General features: G+C 46.7%; 2 protein-coding genes across 6 annotated transcripts; both read left to right on the top strand.

Moving 5' to 3' along the window:
* Positions 1-7329, top strand: LOC136942434 (transcription factor 12-like). The gene is made up of 13 exons (XM_067235339.1): positions 1-69; positions 2883-2964; positions 3135-3262; positions 3475-3601; positions 3722-3795; positions 4221-4317; positions 4452-4525; positions 4647-4820; positions 5228-5351; positions 5464-5605; positions 5866-6098; positions 6673-6852; positions 7235-7329. Exons 1-12 carry the CDS (start codon positions 1-3, stop codon positions 6807-6809), a joined length of 1461 nt encoding a protein of 486 aa, XP_067091440.1. The 3' UTR covers positions 6810-6852; positions 7235-7329.
* Positions 7330-8426: 1097 nt separating this feature from the next.
* LOC136941479 (cingulin-like protein 1) lies at positions 8427-17517 on the top strand. Of its 5 annotated transcripts, none has more exons than XR_010876532.1 (19): positions 8427-8476; positions 9191-10570; positions 11118-11223; positions 11311-11406; positions 11728-11876; positions 11999-12140; positions 12258-12470; positions 12541-12747; positions 12863-12967; positions 13156-13308; positions 13553-13723; positions 14141-14293; positions 14875-14964; positions 15697-15780; positions 15910-16034; positions 16370-16478; positions 16600-16763; positions 16883-17012; positions 17159-17517. XR_010876532.1 is itself a non-coding variant. In XM_067233973.1 (19 exons), the coding sequence occupies exons 2-19, from the start codon at positions 9252-9254 to the stop codon at positions 16959-16961; spliced, it is 3402 nt and encodes a 1133-aa protein (XP_067090074.1). In that variant the 5' UTR covers positions 8427-8476; positions 9191-9251; the 3' UTR covers positions 16962-17517. The 5 variants fall into 5 exon arrangements, 2 of the variants coding, with proteins under 2 accessions (XP_067090074.1, XP_067090073.1); XM_067233973.1 differs by having other exon boundaries at positions 9191-10412; positions 10476-10570; positions 16883-17517; XM_067233972.1 differs by having other exon boundaries at positions 16883-17517.
* The last annotated feature ends 22 nt before the right edge of the window (positions 17518-17539 follow it).

Raw genomic sequence — 17539 nt, 5'->3', positions numbered from 1 at the left:
ATGTATTGTGCTTATCCTGCCTCTGGGACAGGAAACAACTCACTGATGTATGGCTGCAATGTGAAATCAGTGAGTATATTTCTATTTTGTCTGTAGATAGGGTCTTTGTTTTTGTGTGATTTGGTGCGATGGTGTCAAAGGAGGGCTTGCAGGTATGCTGGGACACCTTTACCTGACTGTGCTCTGGTACAGAAGGTTTTCTGTTCTACATGTTATTTGCTAGATTTTTTTAAATTCACTTCAGTTTTTATAAAACATATCTCTTTATCCGCATTGTCACCATCTAAAAGTAATATCTATTTGAAAGCAGATACATTTTGGAAAAGTGATGAAGTACGTTTAGTTTATATATTTTATGTATGAAATGATCTATGTAAATTAGTGGATATTTAGTGGTTTTACCAGACACCAACAAAGCTTTCTGTGAACGGTCATGTTCATGGGATGGGATGGTGGTCAGTGCAAGTGTACCAATCCTGGCGGCATATTCAAGGTCCTCTGATCAGACAGACCTAAGAGCCTGCTAGTTAAATCAGCTTGTCAAACAGATCTTGACATAAAACAGATTGCTGCTATTTCTGTTGGATTTAACCTTGCAATGTGCAGCAGTCCCTATGCCAGATTAGGACAGTTATCAAAGGCAGCTTTGATCTTTGTCAGTGTAACCATATCCAGACATCACGGATCATAGAGAAACTAAAATAGTTTCATCCGGCCGTAGTTCGTCATGGTGGAACCACGTGACAGCGCCATAGGTACATACAAGGATTCAATTCAGCTATGTTTCCTCAGTATATTAATGCATGTGCATTTTGAACAGTAAGGGTGATAGTTTGTCCCGCTTTACAATCTATTAAAATGTTTTTTTTTATGTTCTTAGACATGCAAACTTTATATAGGTGAAGCAAAAGTTTTGGGTATGGCAGCAAAAAAAAAACATAAGCTGCCTCCTTTGAAAGAACAGCCCTTTATCATTTGTGCCAGTGTGATTGATGGTTCCTAAATCAATGCTGTGATAAAAGAGATGGAGATGGGGGCTCACTCCATTGGGGGCCAGCGAGGGCGTGCTGGACTGGGGGTGTGAGCGTTATTAACGGGTCGCCTCCTTGCTCATGGTAAGGAGGACAATTGGCTTTATCCACCACCATATGCTGCTTGTGGAAGCTCAGACTGCCCTCATGTCTGCAGGGGCTCCTCTGGTTTGCCTGGCCCACAATCACCATGGGACTCATGCCAGACAGGGTCACGCTCTGCATGTGTGTGTTTGTGTGTGTGTGCCAGTGTGTGTTTGTGTGTGTGTGCCAGTGTGTGTTTGTGTGTGTGTGCCAGTGTGTGTTTGTGTGTGTGTGCCAGTGTGTGTTTGTGAGCAGAGATGGGAAGTAACGAAGTACAAATAAACTTAATTTGATTTTTCTGGTATCGGTACTTTACTTCACTCTTTATTTATTAGTATTTTTACTTTCACTCCTTAAGTTTTTTTTTACAAAATATCTGTACTTGTTCTTACATTTTCAAGACAGATACGTTACTTTAATTTTAGCAAAAATATTTTAGAGAAAAAGGTTCGAAAAAAAGTTTTGAAAGGTTTAAAATTAAAATAAAACATATTTTCTAAAACGTTTCAAAATGGTTTCGAAAAAATATTTTACCAAAAAAGTTCAATTATTTTTTCTAAAAGTTTCAAATTGAGAAAAGGGTTAAATTTGTCTTGTAAAGGTTTAAAAAAGGTTTGAAAGGTTTGAACACTAGTGGTCCGCAAGGGTAATACAGGTGGGCTGCTAAACCAATGAACGTTGGACGAAACTGACATTTCCGCTTTAACTAACGGAAGTTCGAGACCTGGCCTGGCCGTGGTAGTTACGCAGGTTACCTCTGTATACAACGTGTGCTTACTGTGGCGCTGATGGACACTTGGTCGTCTTTGATCGCTAAAATAATCTTGCTGTGAAAGTAGCCTATGATAAACGTGAACTAAGTGAACGGATGTGTTTTTTTGCAGCCGCAAACAAAGTTGAGCTATGCAAGTGGGCCGCAAGGTGGAAAAGGTTGGGAATGGCTTGTCTAAAAGGTTTTAAAACAACAAACATGATACAAGGGATTTGGCTTGTGTTGTCAGATCGTGCCTATGAGTACAGTGAAATGTATGCTACTGTATTAAGCTTATTTTTTTAAGGGGGGGGGGTATCTATAACTGATTAAGATATTTATTACAACATTACTAATCCCACCCTGGAGAGCCCTTAATGGTGGAACACATTCATGACAATAATGCACCTTTAAAATGTGGCAAATTGTGCGGAGGACATCTTATCCAGTATTATTTTTAAATTTTAAAATGAAATACAAGTTCAAGCTTTTGAATCGAGCAGGACCTGAGAATGATTAGGGGAGGGATTTCTCCTGGTGAATGCTTCCTAAATCCGGATGAGAAGCCACATGGATTTTAGGATTATAGATTATCACAATAGTTCTAAGTGTACATCAGCTTGCTGCGTTGCTTTCATTTGAACATGTAATCTCTCATCTATGATATTGAAATTATCTTTATGTCAGTTTTTTCTCCTAAAGTAATTAATAGAAATCACTGTTTTGTGTATTAAACCTGTTCAACCCAGTGTCATAGATTTGACTCATCAGCACTTAATGCTGCTGTGTGTTTACATTTACATTTAGTCATTTAGCAGACGCTCTTATCCAGAGCGACTTACAGTAAGTACAGGGACATTCCCCCCGAGGCAGGTAGGGTGAAGTGCCTTGCCCAAGGACACAACGTCATTTGGCACGGCTGGGAATCGAACTGGCAACCTTCTGATTACTAGCCCGACTCCCTCACCGCTCAGCCATCTGACTCCGTTATCTTCTGTTTATCTTCTGATCTTCAGGTTTATGATGACATCAACCAGAACCCGTCTACGCACCCATCCTCCACGGCCCCCAGCAATATGTTTGGCAGCACATTCTATGGTAAGTAAAAGTTCACACCATGCATGATGTATTGGTTCTGTGGTACTTGCTATTATATCAGTCACCACAAAAATGCTTGTAATCAATTAAATTAAAACACACAAATTACATTCAAACACTTAAAAATGTAATTTTCAGTGACAGTGAATGTAATTTCTTTCTGATTTCAGAAGGTACAAACGGATCCACGGACATGTGGGGTTCCACCGGTGAACTGAGCCAGCTGGGATATGGAGGCCGCTCTACCCACCAATCCCACTCAGGGAACTACAACAACCTGCCATCCAACAGTCACCCGGTAAGACCTGACAGAGAGGGCCTAAGATCTGCCTGGCTGGATCTCGGACCTGATTGGCTGGGCCTAAGATCTGCCTGGCTGGGTCTCGGACCTGATTGGCTGGGCCTCAGACCTGACTGGCTGGGCCTCAGACCTGATTGGCTGGGCCTGTGTCCAGGGCAGGATTCACTTCTGGTTTAAACCCGGCCTCACTGATTGTCTGTGTTCCCCAGGACTATTCTCCACACTCAGTCTCCCCCGCTGACATAAGCCGAGGTCTTCCTCCCATGTCTACGTTCCACCGGGGCGGCAACACGACCTCTCACCCTCAAGCCGCCAGCAGCCCAGACAGCTCCACAGGTGAGACGCGCAGTGTGGCTGCCGTCGATCTAGACCAGAGCGGCTTCGATCTATATATTGTTTGCTTGGTTTACATTTATCTGTACGCAACTTTTAAACGCCAGTCTTCTTGTGGGCCAGGTAACCATGGTAACCGTGACCATCCCACTGACAGGACGCAGACTGGGGATGCCCTGGGGAAAGCTCTGGCTTCTGTAAGTATCAACTACGGGGTTTCTATGAGGGTAAATTGTACAATATTGTGCTGTTTTGAGTTTGCTCTGTCTCTGGTTTGCTTTGTCCTGTTCATAAAACCCAAACCGAGACATAAAACGCAACCCTCTTATTTTTTTGTCAGGCTCTAATGAAAAAATAGAGAAATTGTTTTTTTTACCCTGGTAACAAAGTGTCTTGTATGGAGCCTGAGCCGTACTCGCATTGCTGGGCTCTTTATGAGCTGCTGACTTGTAAAAAAAGACCAGGATTGATGAGTCACTTCGGGTTACGAGCCTTCTCCAAAGACCACGGCAGGGGCTGTAAAGCCCTACAGAGAAATGACAAGTTGTGCCTTTAAAATGATCCACGAGTTGGTCCTCACGGTGCTCCATCTCTCCCCCCCTCCCCCTCCGTCTGCTGGTAGATTTACTCCCCTGACCACACGAGCAGTAGCCTTCCGTCCAGTTCCTCCACCCCTGCCAGGTCTCCATCCCCTCTCACAAGCTCTGCTGCACCCCAAGGTACGACCCTAGAATAACATCACAAACTAAAGCTGTTTCGCTGAAGCTACATTTTTATAGTAGTAGACTATTTCTTTTTTGTTTTGTTTTTTAAAGTTTGACAGCTCACTCTCCTCGGTCTGTGTCTCTCCTAGGTACTAACCTCTGGCCCCGCACATCAACTCACGCCCCTGTCTCCCCTAATTATGAGTCTTGTCTCATATCCATGGTAAGCACATGGTTGTATGATAAAGTCATATGAAATTAATAAAGGATTATATTTCCGTGACATCTGCTGTATCGCTGTGGTACTTCACACAACAGTCTCTGATCCAACTTCCTGTCTTTAGTCTCAGCTGGAGGATCGTCTGGACAGACTGGATGACGTGATCCATGTCCTGCGCAGTCATGCTGTGGGGCCTGTCCCCAGCCTGACCAGCGACATCCACAGCCTGATGAACCCAACTCACCCTGGCCTGAGCTCTGCCCCAGGACCCCACGGCACCAATCACACACCTGCCATGGTGAAAACACATGATTGTTTCCAAGTGTGTGTGTGTCTGTGTGTGTGTGTCTGTCTGTCTGTCTGGGCATGTAAGGGTGTGGAAGCATATGCGTGGTTATTTTATCTGGAATGGAATTGTGTGCACATAATATTTTCACTTTCCTGAAAGAGTTAGGGGAGTTTTTAGCAAAGGATTAAGTATATTTTCGGATTAAATTCATTTTGTGTGTGACAGATTTACTCAGGGATATATAACAAATGAGTGGGCAGATGTTGGTTTTTGTGACCTGTTTGTCATTCAGATTTATAGAGCTTTCATTTACAGTGTAATATAGCTGGCTTCTCAGAGGACAGAAAGATACTGGAGTAGTACAGATGTGCATAAAACGTTTTTTTTTTGTAAAGATTTATTTGTGTATTTTGCAGACAGAAGGGGTCAATCTCAACAACAACCCCTCCGCATTGCACAACCGCAATCACAATGGCCACCCCTATAACAGTGTGCGACGAACATCCCAACAGACCATACACATGCAGGAAGAAAGTAGAGGTGAGTTACAAACCCTCTCCTCTGTACCTGCCATACTTCTCTTGACATATTCACAACACCCACAGCAAGATCCTCTTAAATAAACGTTGTGTCTGTACAACATTTCTTCCAGCATTGTTCAGCCAGCTGGATCTGAAGTTGGAGGGTCTCGATGGAGACGACATGCAGACTTGTCAGAGCCACAGCTCAGCCAGCCAGCGTTCCGACGAGGAGAGTGACACACGGGATACTAAGACACCAGGAGACAGCACCAGGTGACGAGTCCAGGCAGTCGCCTCCTTTCATGAAACCTGCATGATTAGGACTTTTTGTTTTTGCGAATAAGAGGGATGCGGCAATCTGCATTGACTCCAGCACGCATGAATCTACAGTTTGTGCGGAAACCGACCACCAGAGGGCGCATAAATCCAAATTATAAAAGCTTGCAACTCAGGCCAGGGCACAGTTTAGAGACATGCAACTGGTGAAGACGAAGAAGTAAACATTTTTCTCTCCTTGTGCCCCCTGGATGCAGCAGCATCCATGAGGACGAGGACCTCAGTCCGGAGCAGAAGGCCGAGCGGGAGAGGGAGAGGAGGATGGCCAACAACGCCCGGGAGCGTCTGCGCGTGCGGGACATCAACGAGGCCTTCAAGGAGCTGGGCCACATGTGCCAGCTGCACCTGAAGAACGAGAAGCCCCAGACCAAGCTTCTGGTGCTGCACCAGGCTGTGGCTGTCATACTCAGTCTAGAACAACAAGTCCGAGGTCAGTGCTTCACCACGGGGGGCGGGGGCAGGGGTGTGGGTGGGGGTGGGGGCCGGGTCGAGCAGGGAGGGGGTCATATTGCCTCTTACTACTTCGACTTCTGCATCAGAGGGAGACGCTCGGTGTGGGCGGGCCCTCTTCCTCTATGAGTAAGGTCACACGAGCGAGAGAGCGAGAGAGAGAGATGGGGAGAGGGAGACAGAGATGGAGAGATGGAGAGAGAGAGAGAGAGAGAGAGAGTGAGAGAGAGAGAGAGAGAGAGAGAGAGAGAGAGAGAGAGAGAGAGAGAGAGAGAGAGAGAAGGGCAGAGAGAGTGATAGAAAGACATAGACAGAAACAAAAGAGGTAGTGGGTGAAGAAATATAGAATAGATCCTAAAAATGTGTATCTATAGTAGTCACATACATTTTGGAATGTGTGAGTGAGTGTGAGAACAGGGAATCTCTAGCTAGAGTACTTCAATGAAGATAATGATGATGATTGCAAGGGGGGAATATTAATTAGATACCACATGTTATTGGTCATCTGCTTCATGTGGATCGGCACTGACTTGGATGTCTTTTGAAACCTACAGAGAGAAACTTGAACCCAAAGACCGCCTGTCTCAGGACACGTGAAGAGGAGAAGCTGTCCGGGGTGTTGACAGACGGCCAGCCGCTACACCCATCACTCCACCCAAGCCGCTACACCCATCACTCCACCCAAGTCTGACAGACACAGCTAACCCTATGGGCCATCTCTGAGCCCCTGTCAGGTACATTACATCCACTCTCATAGATGGTTATTTGTGACACATATTAGAGGCTGCCAGTTAATTAGTCAGGTTTCTCTGGTGAGTCAGTTGGCTGAGCGGTGAGGGAGTCGGGCTAGTAATCCGAAGGTTGCCAGTTCGATTCCTGGTCAAGCCAACTGACGTTGTGTCCTTGGGCAAGGCACTTCACCCTACTTGCCTCGGGGGAATGTCCCTGTACTTACTGTAAGTCGCTCTGGATAAGAGCGTCTGATAAATGACTAAATGTAAATGTGATTAACCATCATTCACTCATTGTTTTTTATGTTAATGAAAATCCGGCGGTGATCTACCCTGTGCTGAATTTCGACCAACCAATTAAAACAATCTTGTAACCCATCAGCAGATGTTGAGTTGATGAGAATCCTGAGACGGTGGACCTGTTCAGCCACTCCGGATGGTGTTGCTGTCTTCACAACTCTCTAAATGGACTCGTGCCTGAATTTACTTGTAATTGACAAATGCATTGTAATCTGAAAATGTTTTGTACTACCGGTTTCTTTTTTTTTTAAACATTTAATTATCAATGATCTTTCTGTTTGACATCAAAAAGCAATTAAGTCTTTGGATAAAGCCACTGTTGTCCTTGTTGTGGGGTTAACTATCCTGGTTTAAGCTAGACCCAGAATCATACTACACAATTTATCTTTGTGCACTGAATATGTCAACCGCGGAGGACAGATATTTTTAAATGTGTGAGTGTATCTTGTTGAGTGTGAGTCCAGATGTATGTGTGAGTTTGACCATTCTGTGAATGAACAGACCTCTCTTCATTTGTTCTGTTCGTTGCATCCTAGTTGCTATGCTATCCATGTTGCCATGACCACTAGGTCGTGTCATGTCAGTCATGTTGGTGAATGGTATTTTCTTAAAGGCCACAGTGATGGATAGAACAGAGCAATATGTAATCTCCCCGATTCCCTCTAAGTATTACTCTTCACATGTGTATTGTTTGTTGCATGTATTATCTTTCTAGATTTAATTGATTTTTTTCAATAGTTCATCTTTTATACATGTATTGAGAAGTAATTATTACATTGTCGGTTTCAATTTTACACAAGATGATGTTTTGTCATATTTTCTAAACATTTTAACAGATTATAATTATTTTACTTTGACCAGAACTGTAGGTGATAGCGATATAGATTAACTAATCTCCGATTTCTAACACAACATTGTCTGAAGTTTAAAATTATGCGGCTGAAAATAAAAAACTGTACATGTTTGGAAGGATATGTTACATGAAGTGTTCATTTTTCCTGACAACCAACTCCTTAAAGTTTCCCTCAAACACACATTCCACGAATTTCTGTCGATAAATTACTGTGTTGCTCACCAATGAGGCAGTGCCAACTAGCTTTCACAGAGACAGGGGGAGAGAGACAGAGAGACAGAGAGAGGGAGGGAGAGACAGGGAGAGAGAGAGAGAGAGAGAGAGAGAGAGAGAGAGAGAGAGAGAGAGAGAGAGAGAGAGAGAGAGAGAGAGAGAGAGAGAGAGAGAGAGAGAGAGAGAGAACTTCAGATAACGTCAGACAACTCTCGCGCAAGGAGGAGCGCGTCTCTTTTCAGTCTGAAGCTACGCAAACTGGTAAGTCAATTATCACTGAACACTGTCAAGTTATAATAAAGTACAGAGCTAGATGGTCGAAAGTTAATTTTTGCTGTATGAGGTTAATCGACATTTTTACTAAATGGATCAGCGTCGTTTTGCAATTACGGTAAATAAAGAGATGTGTCTACCATTGTTTAGGCTACGATGGTATGCTCATTTAGGCTACCTAAACCTATGACATTTATCTATAAAGTTTTGCATAATCTAATAATAATTTTCGAAAATTTTCAAAATCTCGTTTTTAATATAATTAAACAGATACGATGGCGTCTGCTGATGATGTTTTTCACAACTACTAACTACTTGCTTGACAATCACTTCGGTCAAGTACCGTCGAATAAACTATGACGACAGTCTTTAGGAGAAACACTGTCAGTGTCAAGTCGTCATGCAGTTGACTCAATTTCGCTGTACAATCGTACTCTGTGATTGCACACAGAGTGACCTGTTTTCACAGAACAATAACATCAATGTACTGTGTCTGTATTCTTTTACTATTGTATTGTTGTGTAGCTGCGTGTGAGGTACTCTTGCCACAACATTGTTGTCTAATAGCCCATACTCTAATGAGCCACTTCAACCGGCTGAAAATAAAACTACTCGAAACCACGTGCATAGATCTTTTGCTTTAAAATGTCTTGTCTACAATGCTAACATCATGTCTAAGAAATGCATGTGTTTTTTGACCAGCTGTGAGTTTAGGGAGCTCAGGGGTTTCCTTGGAGTCCCCCCCCACCCCCTGCGCACACTGATGGAGTCCCCCTACAAGCAGCACAGCCCTCGAGGCAGTCTTCAGAGTGACAGCGCAGGCCAGTTTGGGGTCAGAGTCCAAGTCCAAGGAATAAAAGGTCATCCATATGTGGTTGTGAACAACGGTGCCAAAGATCCCTGTTGCTCTGGCAGCCAGGAGTGTCTCAGGGATGTTTCTGTCGTAGGCCTCCAGTCTGAGAACGGCCTTGCCATGGTAAGGGGGTCCCCACTGGGCAGTCCTTCATGGGATAGAAGATCAGCTCTTAAACAGGGTCAGTATGGCTCTCAGGGAGAGTTCCCAAGATCCCCGACTGTGTTTCATTATCAGAGGTATCCAGAGTTACTCCGCCCGTACGACCCTGATAACAGCTTCCGAGCTCCATCTCCCACTCATATGGGACATTCACACATGATCCCCAAGTTTAGAGATGCCCAGGCAAGGATGCCCAAAGCCAGGATCCCCCTACCAGCTGAGGGCTCAGTGGAAGCCGATAGCCAGCCCCAGAGCCATCCCCAGAGCCAGCCCCAGAGCCATCCCCAGAGCCATCCCCAGAGCCATCCCCAGAGCCATCCCCAGAGCCATCCCCAGAGCCAGCCCCAGAGCCAGCCCCAGAGCCAGCCCCAGAGCCAGCCCCAGAGCCAGCCCCAGAGCCAGCCCCAGAACCAGCCCCAGAACCAGCCCCAGAGCCAGGCTTTTACCCCGGGCAGGGCTCCCAGAGACCAGGCCGAGGCCACCCGGATGTCCCCCAGCTCTCTGGAGCCTGAGCCCGTCCCCTCAGTGGGGAGGTTGATAGACCAGTTTGACAGGCCACAGAGGAGGGGCCGCTGTGGTCGCAGGGGCAGGATCGACCCAGAGGACCAGAGGAGATCGCGCAGTGTGGACAGCAGCCAGCCGTCCAACCCCTCCAGCCTGTGTGCCGTCAGGGGGGAGACCCCAGGGGGATCCAGTGTCCCCGGGTCTCCCAGGGCTAGGTTCTTTACTGGAGAGGTGCCCATGCTGGCTCACAGAAGAGGAGACAGCAAGTCCACCACGCTGCTTTTCAGAGGACAGGAAGACAAGGAGCAACCTTCTCCCAGAGCAGTTAAAGTGCTGTACCGAGGGGCCGAAACCTCCACCTCCACCAACACCACTGATGACTCCACTGAGGAGAGAGACACGCAGGTAAAACAGTCAGTGGAACACACAGCTGGGTACTTGGTAAACACTCTGCTGTGCACTCATCAGGTTACTCCGGATCTGCTGAAAGGGTGGCAGGAGCTCCTTCCACAACCGAACGCAGAAACCACCAAACAGATACTGTACACATACCTCAAGGATGGGTAAGTACTGGAAATAAACGTAAACCAATCGTCATTTGTTTCATATTCAGTTCACCCGGGGATCCGAAAACGTTCACCTTTTTCCACGTGACTTGACGCTAGTTTTCATCCATTAGTCTGATAAGGAATTGATGTTTTAGCTGTATGATCTCACTGTGCGATCTCACTTTATACAGCCCAGGACAGCAGAGCAAGAACTTACTTCCACAGCTTCCATAAACCCAATATATTAAACCAACATAAAATCACAAGGGGATGCATCATTGCATTGCATTGAATTTAAATTACATATAATTCTACCAATAATACTCGATATCTCGATGATGCCCTTTAATCTACAGATGGTTGGGAGTCAGGTGGCTGAGCGGTGAGGGAATCAGGCTAGTAATCCGAAGATTGCCAGTTCGATTCCCGGTCATGCCAACTGACGTTGTGTCCTTGGGCAAGGCACTTCACCCTACTTGCCTCGGGGGAATGTCCCTGTACTTACTGTAAGTCGCTCTGGATAAGAGCGTCTGCTAAATGACTAACTGTAAATGTGTTTCAGGACTACTGACAATGATTCCACCACTCAAAAGAAGGTCAACTTGGTGTTTGACAGAATCGACCAGCTGAAGTGGAAGACTGCAGAGAAAGTGGAGGCAGAGAACAAAGTGAGAGTTGAGATGAGCCTCATCAACCTGTACTGTCGGGTGTCTGAAAACTGTTTCTAGGGTATTTGTTTGTTCCGTATCATGTAGGACTTTGCTGCGGAGGCCAAGGCACTTCAGGAGAAAGGAGAAACGCTGGAGAGACAAGTGTCAGAGTTGAAGAAACAACTGGAGGATGAAACGCTGGTAAACCGTTGCAGTTTAGGGAGAAAAGAACCAGAAACATGTACACGATACGGAGTCAGGTGGCTGAGTGGTTAGGGAATCGGGCTAGTAATCAGAAGGTCGCTGGTTCGTTTCCTGGCCATGTCAAATGACGTTGTGTCCTTGGGCAAGGCACTTCACCCTACTTGCCTCGGGGGGAATGTCCCTGTACTTACTGTCAGTCGCTTTGGATAAGAGTGTCTGCTAAATGACTAAATGTACACATCCTGGAGAGTGGCTCCTCCTGGGAGAGGGCTCCGTCACTAAAAATAACACCATTTTATGTCTACGTATGCGATGCAGAATGAGAAGAGTCTAGCAGACGCGTGTATGAAGGCCAAGGAGAACGTGAAGGGCTTGCAGGAGGAACTGGAGACGAGGCAGCATGAGCTGTCGAAACTCAGGGACCGACTGGCTGAAATGGAGACAGAACTTCAGACAACCAAACATGAGTGAGTACAGGACCTTAACCCACTTCTGTTCTGGAGTAAAACACACTCAGTTATTACAGGCTGGCACTTTTTGGGGTCCATCTGCTGAAGGATATCCCCTTGTGTGTATGTGTGTCTGCCAGGCTTGTGCAGTTGAAGGCAGAGAGAGATAAGTCCAGGATGGAGATGAAAGACCTGCAGCAGCAGCTGTCTGAGATGCACGACGAGCTGGACCAAGCCAAGAAGTCCGAGGCTGACAGGATCGAAGACGAAGTTCTTCTGAAGGTTAAACAGGTTTACTCATCAAAACACGCGTGTGAACCGTTCGCAGTGTGTTCGGAGTCCATTTTTGTCACTGATCGACCTGAGTTTGTTATTTCTTTGAACGCTGCTCTTTGGTAGGACATGGCACAGCTGCGTTTGGAGTTCCAGGAGGTCCTGCAGGAGCAGGAGGAGCAGGAGGAGGTGCTACGCTGGAGGGAGAGGGAGCTGACCGCCCTCAAGGGGGCTCTGAAGGAGGAGGTGGAAACACATGACAAGGACATGGTTTCTCTGAGGGCGGAGTATGAGAAAGAGTTCCAGGAGCTCCGCCTGCTGGTGGAGAAAGTCAAAGAGGTAACCGTAGCCGGACAGACATCTCACTTCCATAATGAGCTAAGAGGCTAATTTAGCCTCTCCTTATCAGAGTAACTGCCTGCTGGGCCGGGAGAAGGCTCGGGTGGTGGAGGAGAGCGGAGCAGCCCAAGAGCAGGTGATGGAGATGACCCAGGAGAGGGAGCAGCTGAGAGGACAGGTACAGGACCTGGAGAGGGAGGTGGACCACCTCAATCACATGATCCAGGAGTCCAGAGCCCTGGAGAACCAGCTGGAGGAAAGGTCCAACCAGCTGAGGGTGAGATGGGGGGGGATGGAGGCCATGGTAGAAGGCTTGGCATGTGAAAATGTTGTTCAATGTTACAAGACGGGTGCTTCTAAATAGAGGGGGCTCTTTTGTTGTCCTTCCGCAGAAGGAGAAACAGCACGTTGAGGAAACGTTGATGCAAGTGAGAGAAAAAGAGGAAGAGCTGTGTCAGGCTAACCACGCCCTGGTCGTACGGCTCGAGTATATCCAGGTAAGACCAGGGATGTGGGGCATACAGTCCTCTCTCTCTCTTCCCTACATTTCATATAAGTATTCACTGTCCATCCCAATTAAGCAGGCCTCAATTCATCTTCATGGGTTTCTATAGAGGTTTGGGAATTGATCAGCCTCATTGAACACATGTTCAACGTTCTGTCCCTCATCCTCATTCATGGTCAGAGTGAGTTTACCCAACTCAACCATGAACACAGAGACACGAAGGAGAAGCTGAAGGAGGAGAAGAGGCAGACTGAGGACCTGAGGAGGAGGCAGAGCGGCCTGGAGGAGGAGAGGCAGCTGCAGGACAGATGTGTGGAACAGCTGCAGAAACAGGTTAGTGGAATGGGTGGTGGGTGGAGAGGGGACCAGAGCCAAGTCACAGAGGGCAACAATTTCTTTCAGGATGAAGGTGTGGTTGGATGATCTAGTATTGATGTACGGCCCTTATGGCTGCTTTTACATTCCTTTTACATTCCATTCCAGTTAAAACTGTGGAATCTAGATGATGACATCCGACAGCAAACATACTTGTGTTTCCCCCCCCCCCTCTCTACCTGTGTGATGTGCGTCTGGTCAGATGAGTGACCTGGTAGTAGAGTGTGAGACATCCACAGACAGGCTACAGGCCCAGATCGATGAGGCCAGGGAGACGAGCTTCAGGGAGCTGGCAGCGCTGCAGAAACAGCTGCAGGAAAAGGGAGTGGAACTGGAGAAATCCCGACAGTCGGCCAACAAACTGCAGGAAGAGGTGTGGTCGCTGTTCTCCCTCTTTAGTACACGTTCCACCCTATGTTATGATTAGCAGAGAAACTGTTTCAACGTAAAATGGTTTATAAATTTTTGGTTTGGTTTTAATGTAATTTTCTGAGACTACAGGTGTTTGTTTTATGCTGTTTGTGAGCCCCTAACAGGATTTTTTTTTATCTAAATATATTAGTTTTTAATTCAAAATGAGGTAGTAATGTCTCACTGAACTCAAAGTTTTATTTGATTCACTTGGGATTGATAAATGAAAGATATTTGTTGCCAATGTGGACAATCCCATGTGTGTGTGTGTGTGTGTGTGTGTGTGTGTGTGTGTGTGTGTGTGTGTGTGTGTGTGTGTGTGTGTGTGTGTGTGTGTGTGTGTGTGTGTGTGTGTGTGTGTGTGTGTGTGTGTGTTCAGCTGTGTACCCTGGAGGAGGACCTGAAGCGGTGTCGGAGGGATCGGGACACCGCCCAGGAGACGAGCAGACAGTTGGGCCGGAGGGTGGAGGAGGTGGAGGAGAGGGGCACAGCGGCCCAGGACGAGCAGGCCAAACAGGTCAAAGTCCTGGAGGTATGTACTGTGTGCACAACTACAAGTCACCAAATACATCCAAGATCAGGAAAATACATATTTTCCAATGGATGTCATTCAGTGTGTCTGTTAATCACAGATGTGACATTTACAAACATCTCCTACACACCCTGAGGGGGTCAGTCATTTTTCAGATTCGGTTCATTGTAGAATCGTTCCATTTCTCAGGGTGTTTACCTTTCACCTCTGTTTCTACCTGCATGCACTGAATGTTATAAGGGTAGCAGAAAGAGTAGTGGTTGCAGAATCTCAATGACACCTTAGTGTTGTTAGCGTGGCTGATGACAAAACACCAGACAGGGGACATGGTCGACTCTTTGCAAGGTCACAGGGAAGCGGGTGGGTCACGTTGCAGGTGACTACAGAGTGGACAGACCTGTGTGTGTGTGTGTGTGTGTGTGTGAGTGTGTGTGTGTGTACTCAAATATCAGACTTTTTCTCATCAAACGTGTCACTTCTACCATGTTCCCAAATATTGCAGTCTTCCGTCAAATCAATAATAGGAGGAGCGGGAGTTCCGTGCAGTACATTAGATTGTGTGTGTCGTGTTTCCTGTCCAGGGGAGGATCTCCCAGCTGGAGGAGGACCTGAGTGAGGAACGCACCAGCGCAGACCTCCTGATGAACAGAGTGGACAAGGGCAAAGAGCAGGCTGGTTTAGATCCCTCACACACAAACAGCATCATCTTTAGCTCTCATTTGACGTTTTTTTCTTCACTCACGCCATGTAGACGTCTCCTTCAGTCTCGGGGAATGAGCCGTGAGTTTCCTGGTAAACACATGGAGCTCCGCCCACAGTCCCATGTCCCCTCGTAAGCTGAGAGCAGCTGACTGAGACGCAGATTGTGGAACTCAGGGAGGGTTTTTGTTTCTAGTGAGAGCACTCTCCCATAACCCTCCTCTTCACCGCCCCCCAAACCCCCCCCCCCTCTTCAAAGCCCCCCCAAACCCCCTTTCTCAGACGGAATGTGTATGTGAAATGCTGAATGCTTCTGTGAGATTCGTCCGTGTTCTCTATGCAGCTTGCTGGTAAAGTAGGCCAGTATGTATGCGAGCAGATTGTTGCTAATTGCCACACAATATTACATTGTTTTGGCTACCATAAATAGAAAAGAAAACGAGCAGACTATTCGGGGCAGCTATTCAGACTCCGTCGACTAACCGCCTCTAGGAATTGGCCTCAGCTCATCCAGTGCAGAGTAGAGTCTGTATTCTGCCCACAGTCTGATTGGGGAAGTTAGACCAGACACCATTTCCTCTGTCCAGGAAACCTCACCACTTGAACAATGCTTTTCGTAACATCACTCAGTTGTAAACCTGACAAGGTCAATGTAAAGGGGTGTTCGATTGTCTCCTGACTTGGTTGTTGCTTTTCTGTCACAGCTGGAGAAGATGAGGAGTGAGTTGCTGCAGGAGAGAGCAGCCAGACAGGATCTGGAGTGTAATAAGATCACCCTGGAGAGACAGGTACAGTGCTGTTAACACCTGCTGGCCACAACAGAAACGTGATTCATTTCCTGTTTCCACCAAGACCATTTCCTGTTTCCACCACGCCCGTTTCCATAGCGACTGCAATGTGTTCTCCCGCCTCCACAGAATAAAGACCTGAAGGGCCGAGTCTCTTACCTGGAGGGTTCCCAGAAGGCCAACCAGGACGGCCTGGTCTCTAAGCTGGTGGCCCGTGTCCAGGAGCTGGAAGAGAAGCTGCAGGGAGAGGAGAGGTGAAGCCACGGCACAAATATAAGTCTTCAGCACACTTAAAAAAACATGCAGAAAGCACCTATAAGGCAGTGTAATGAACTACGGTAATGCGTGTCAGTTGTATGAGATAAGTCGATTCGTAAAAGTAGTTTACTGTCTCCTTGGGTTGCTTGTTAGCATGTCATACTGTCCTCTTCTCACCCTCCCTGGTGTCCACTTGCGTTCATTTGAAGACAAGATTTGTAAGCGTGGGGGTTCTTTTCTGGTGTGGCCCCGTCGAGAGCGTTTTGTAATGCAGGGGTCGTGCCAGCGCCCCGCCTGACCGGATGTGTCCTTCTTCTGCTCGTATCATCAGAGACAACAGTAACCTGCAACAGGCCAACCGCAAACTGGAGCGCAAGGTCAAGGAGATGATGATGCAGATGGAGGACGAGCACCTGTCTGTGCAGACTCAGAAGGACCAGGTGAGTGTTCCAACACCTGGCTGCAAACACCCAGGGTCAACCGGTGTTGCCAAGAGACTTGATTCGGGCTTGGATGGGACGACCTCCTCACTGTCTCACCTGGGCGCCCTCTCCTGTGCAGCTCACCCAGAGGCTGAAGACGGCCAAGAGGCAGATGGATGAGGCGGAGGAGGAGATTGAGCGGTTGGAACACGCCAAAAAGAAGCTGCAGAGAGACCTGGACGAGCAGGCAGAGAGCAGCGAGGAACTGCAGAGCCAGCTCCACGCTCTGCGCAACGAAATGCGGTGATCCGTCTATCCGTCTGTCTGTGTTAATGCCCGATGTTTAATGATTCATCTTGTATACTAATGACCTGAAAGCTTTGCTCTTAATGACAACAAATGTTACAATTTTACTCCACCAGGCGGAAGGGGAAATCGGCCCCGCTGATGATGATCGTGGAAGACCACGTGGACGACGTAGATGACTGCATCTCTGACTGAACGATGCACCTTGAACGACTGGAAAGATGAGAAGCAGTCATTCTGTCTCGGGTGTGAGGAGCCCTGCCTGTACAGCCTCGTGGACAACACTCACTAACTGCCTGTTTCTTGTTGTGAATTCTTAATGTTTTGCTTAGAGTGGCCTCTAGTGGGCATTTCTAAACTGCATTTCTAAACACCTATTGATGTACCTCCAGAGAAACCAGTGAGGAGACACTAGTGGAACAAATGGAGCAACGTTGACAACATGATGAAACACAATAAGCTTGTCGTATTTCAAAAATTTGATAGTTTAAAATACGTACTTAATCATGATGGTATGTATTTAACTTCAGTCAGTAGAGTGAAGTGGACATGCTGAATAATAATTGTATAAAGTCCCTAAACCTCTAATCCAACTATGGCTGTGTTTGCCTTTTGTAGGAATGTCCTGTTCCATACTGTTTGTATGTATGACTGCACTTTTCGTATCTGCAAAGCAGAATACTGCACTGTTGACAGGAATGCATCTCATAACTGTAAAACTACCTAAATTAAAATGTATTTTTCAAATTGACACATACAGTACTGTACCCTTG

The sequence above is a fragment of the Osmerus mordax genome, chromosome 4, assembly GCF_038355195.1.
Source record: "Osmerus mordax isolate fOsmMor3 chromosome 4, fOsmMor3.pri, whole genome shotgun sequence".
NCBI lineage: Eukaryota > Metazoa > Chordata > Actinopteri > Osmeriformes > Osmeridae > Osmerus > Osmerus mordax.
The sequence above is the reverse complement of the archived record's forward strand: the minus strand, read 5'-3'. Positions and strand labels throughout refer to the sequence as shown.

Bases quoted from the DNA above. Each gene is read 5' to 3' on its own strand.
- LOC136941479 (XM_067233972.1), top strand. From the start codon at position 9,252: ATGGAGTCCCCCTACAAGCAGCACAGCCCTCGAGGCAGTCTTCAGAGT. The intron at 11,407-11,727 runs GTAAACCGTTGC...TATGCGATGCAG, and splicing joins AACTGGAGGATGAAACGCTG to AATGAGAAGAGTCTAGCAGA. The intron at 14,965-15,696 runs GCTGGTTTAGAT...TTTCTGTCACAG, and splicing joins TGGACAAGGGCAAAGAGCAG to CTGGAGAAGATGAGGAGTGA.
- LOC136942434 (XM_067235339.1), top strand. From the start codon at position 1: ATGTATTGTGCTTATCCTGCCTCTGGGACAGGAAACAACTCACTGATG. The intron at 2,965-3,134 runs GTAAGTAAAAGT...TTCTGATTTCAG, and splicing joins GTTTGGCAGCACATTCTATG to AAGGTACAAACGGATCCACG. The intron at 6,099-6,672 runs GTCAGTGCTTCA...TGAAACCTACAG, and splicing joins TCTAGAACAACAAGTCCGAG to AGAGAAACTTGAACCCAAAG.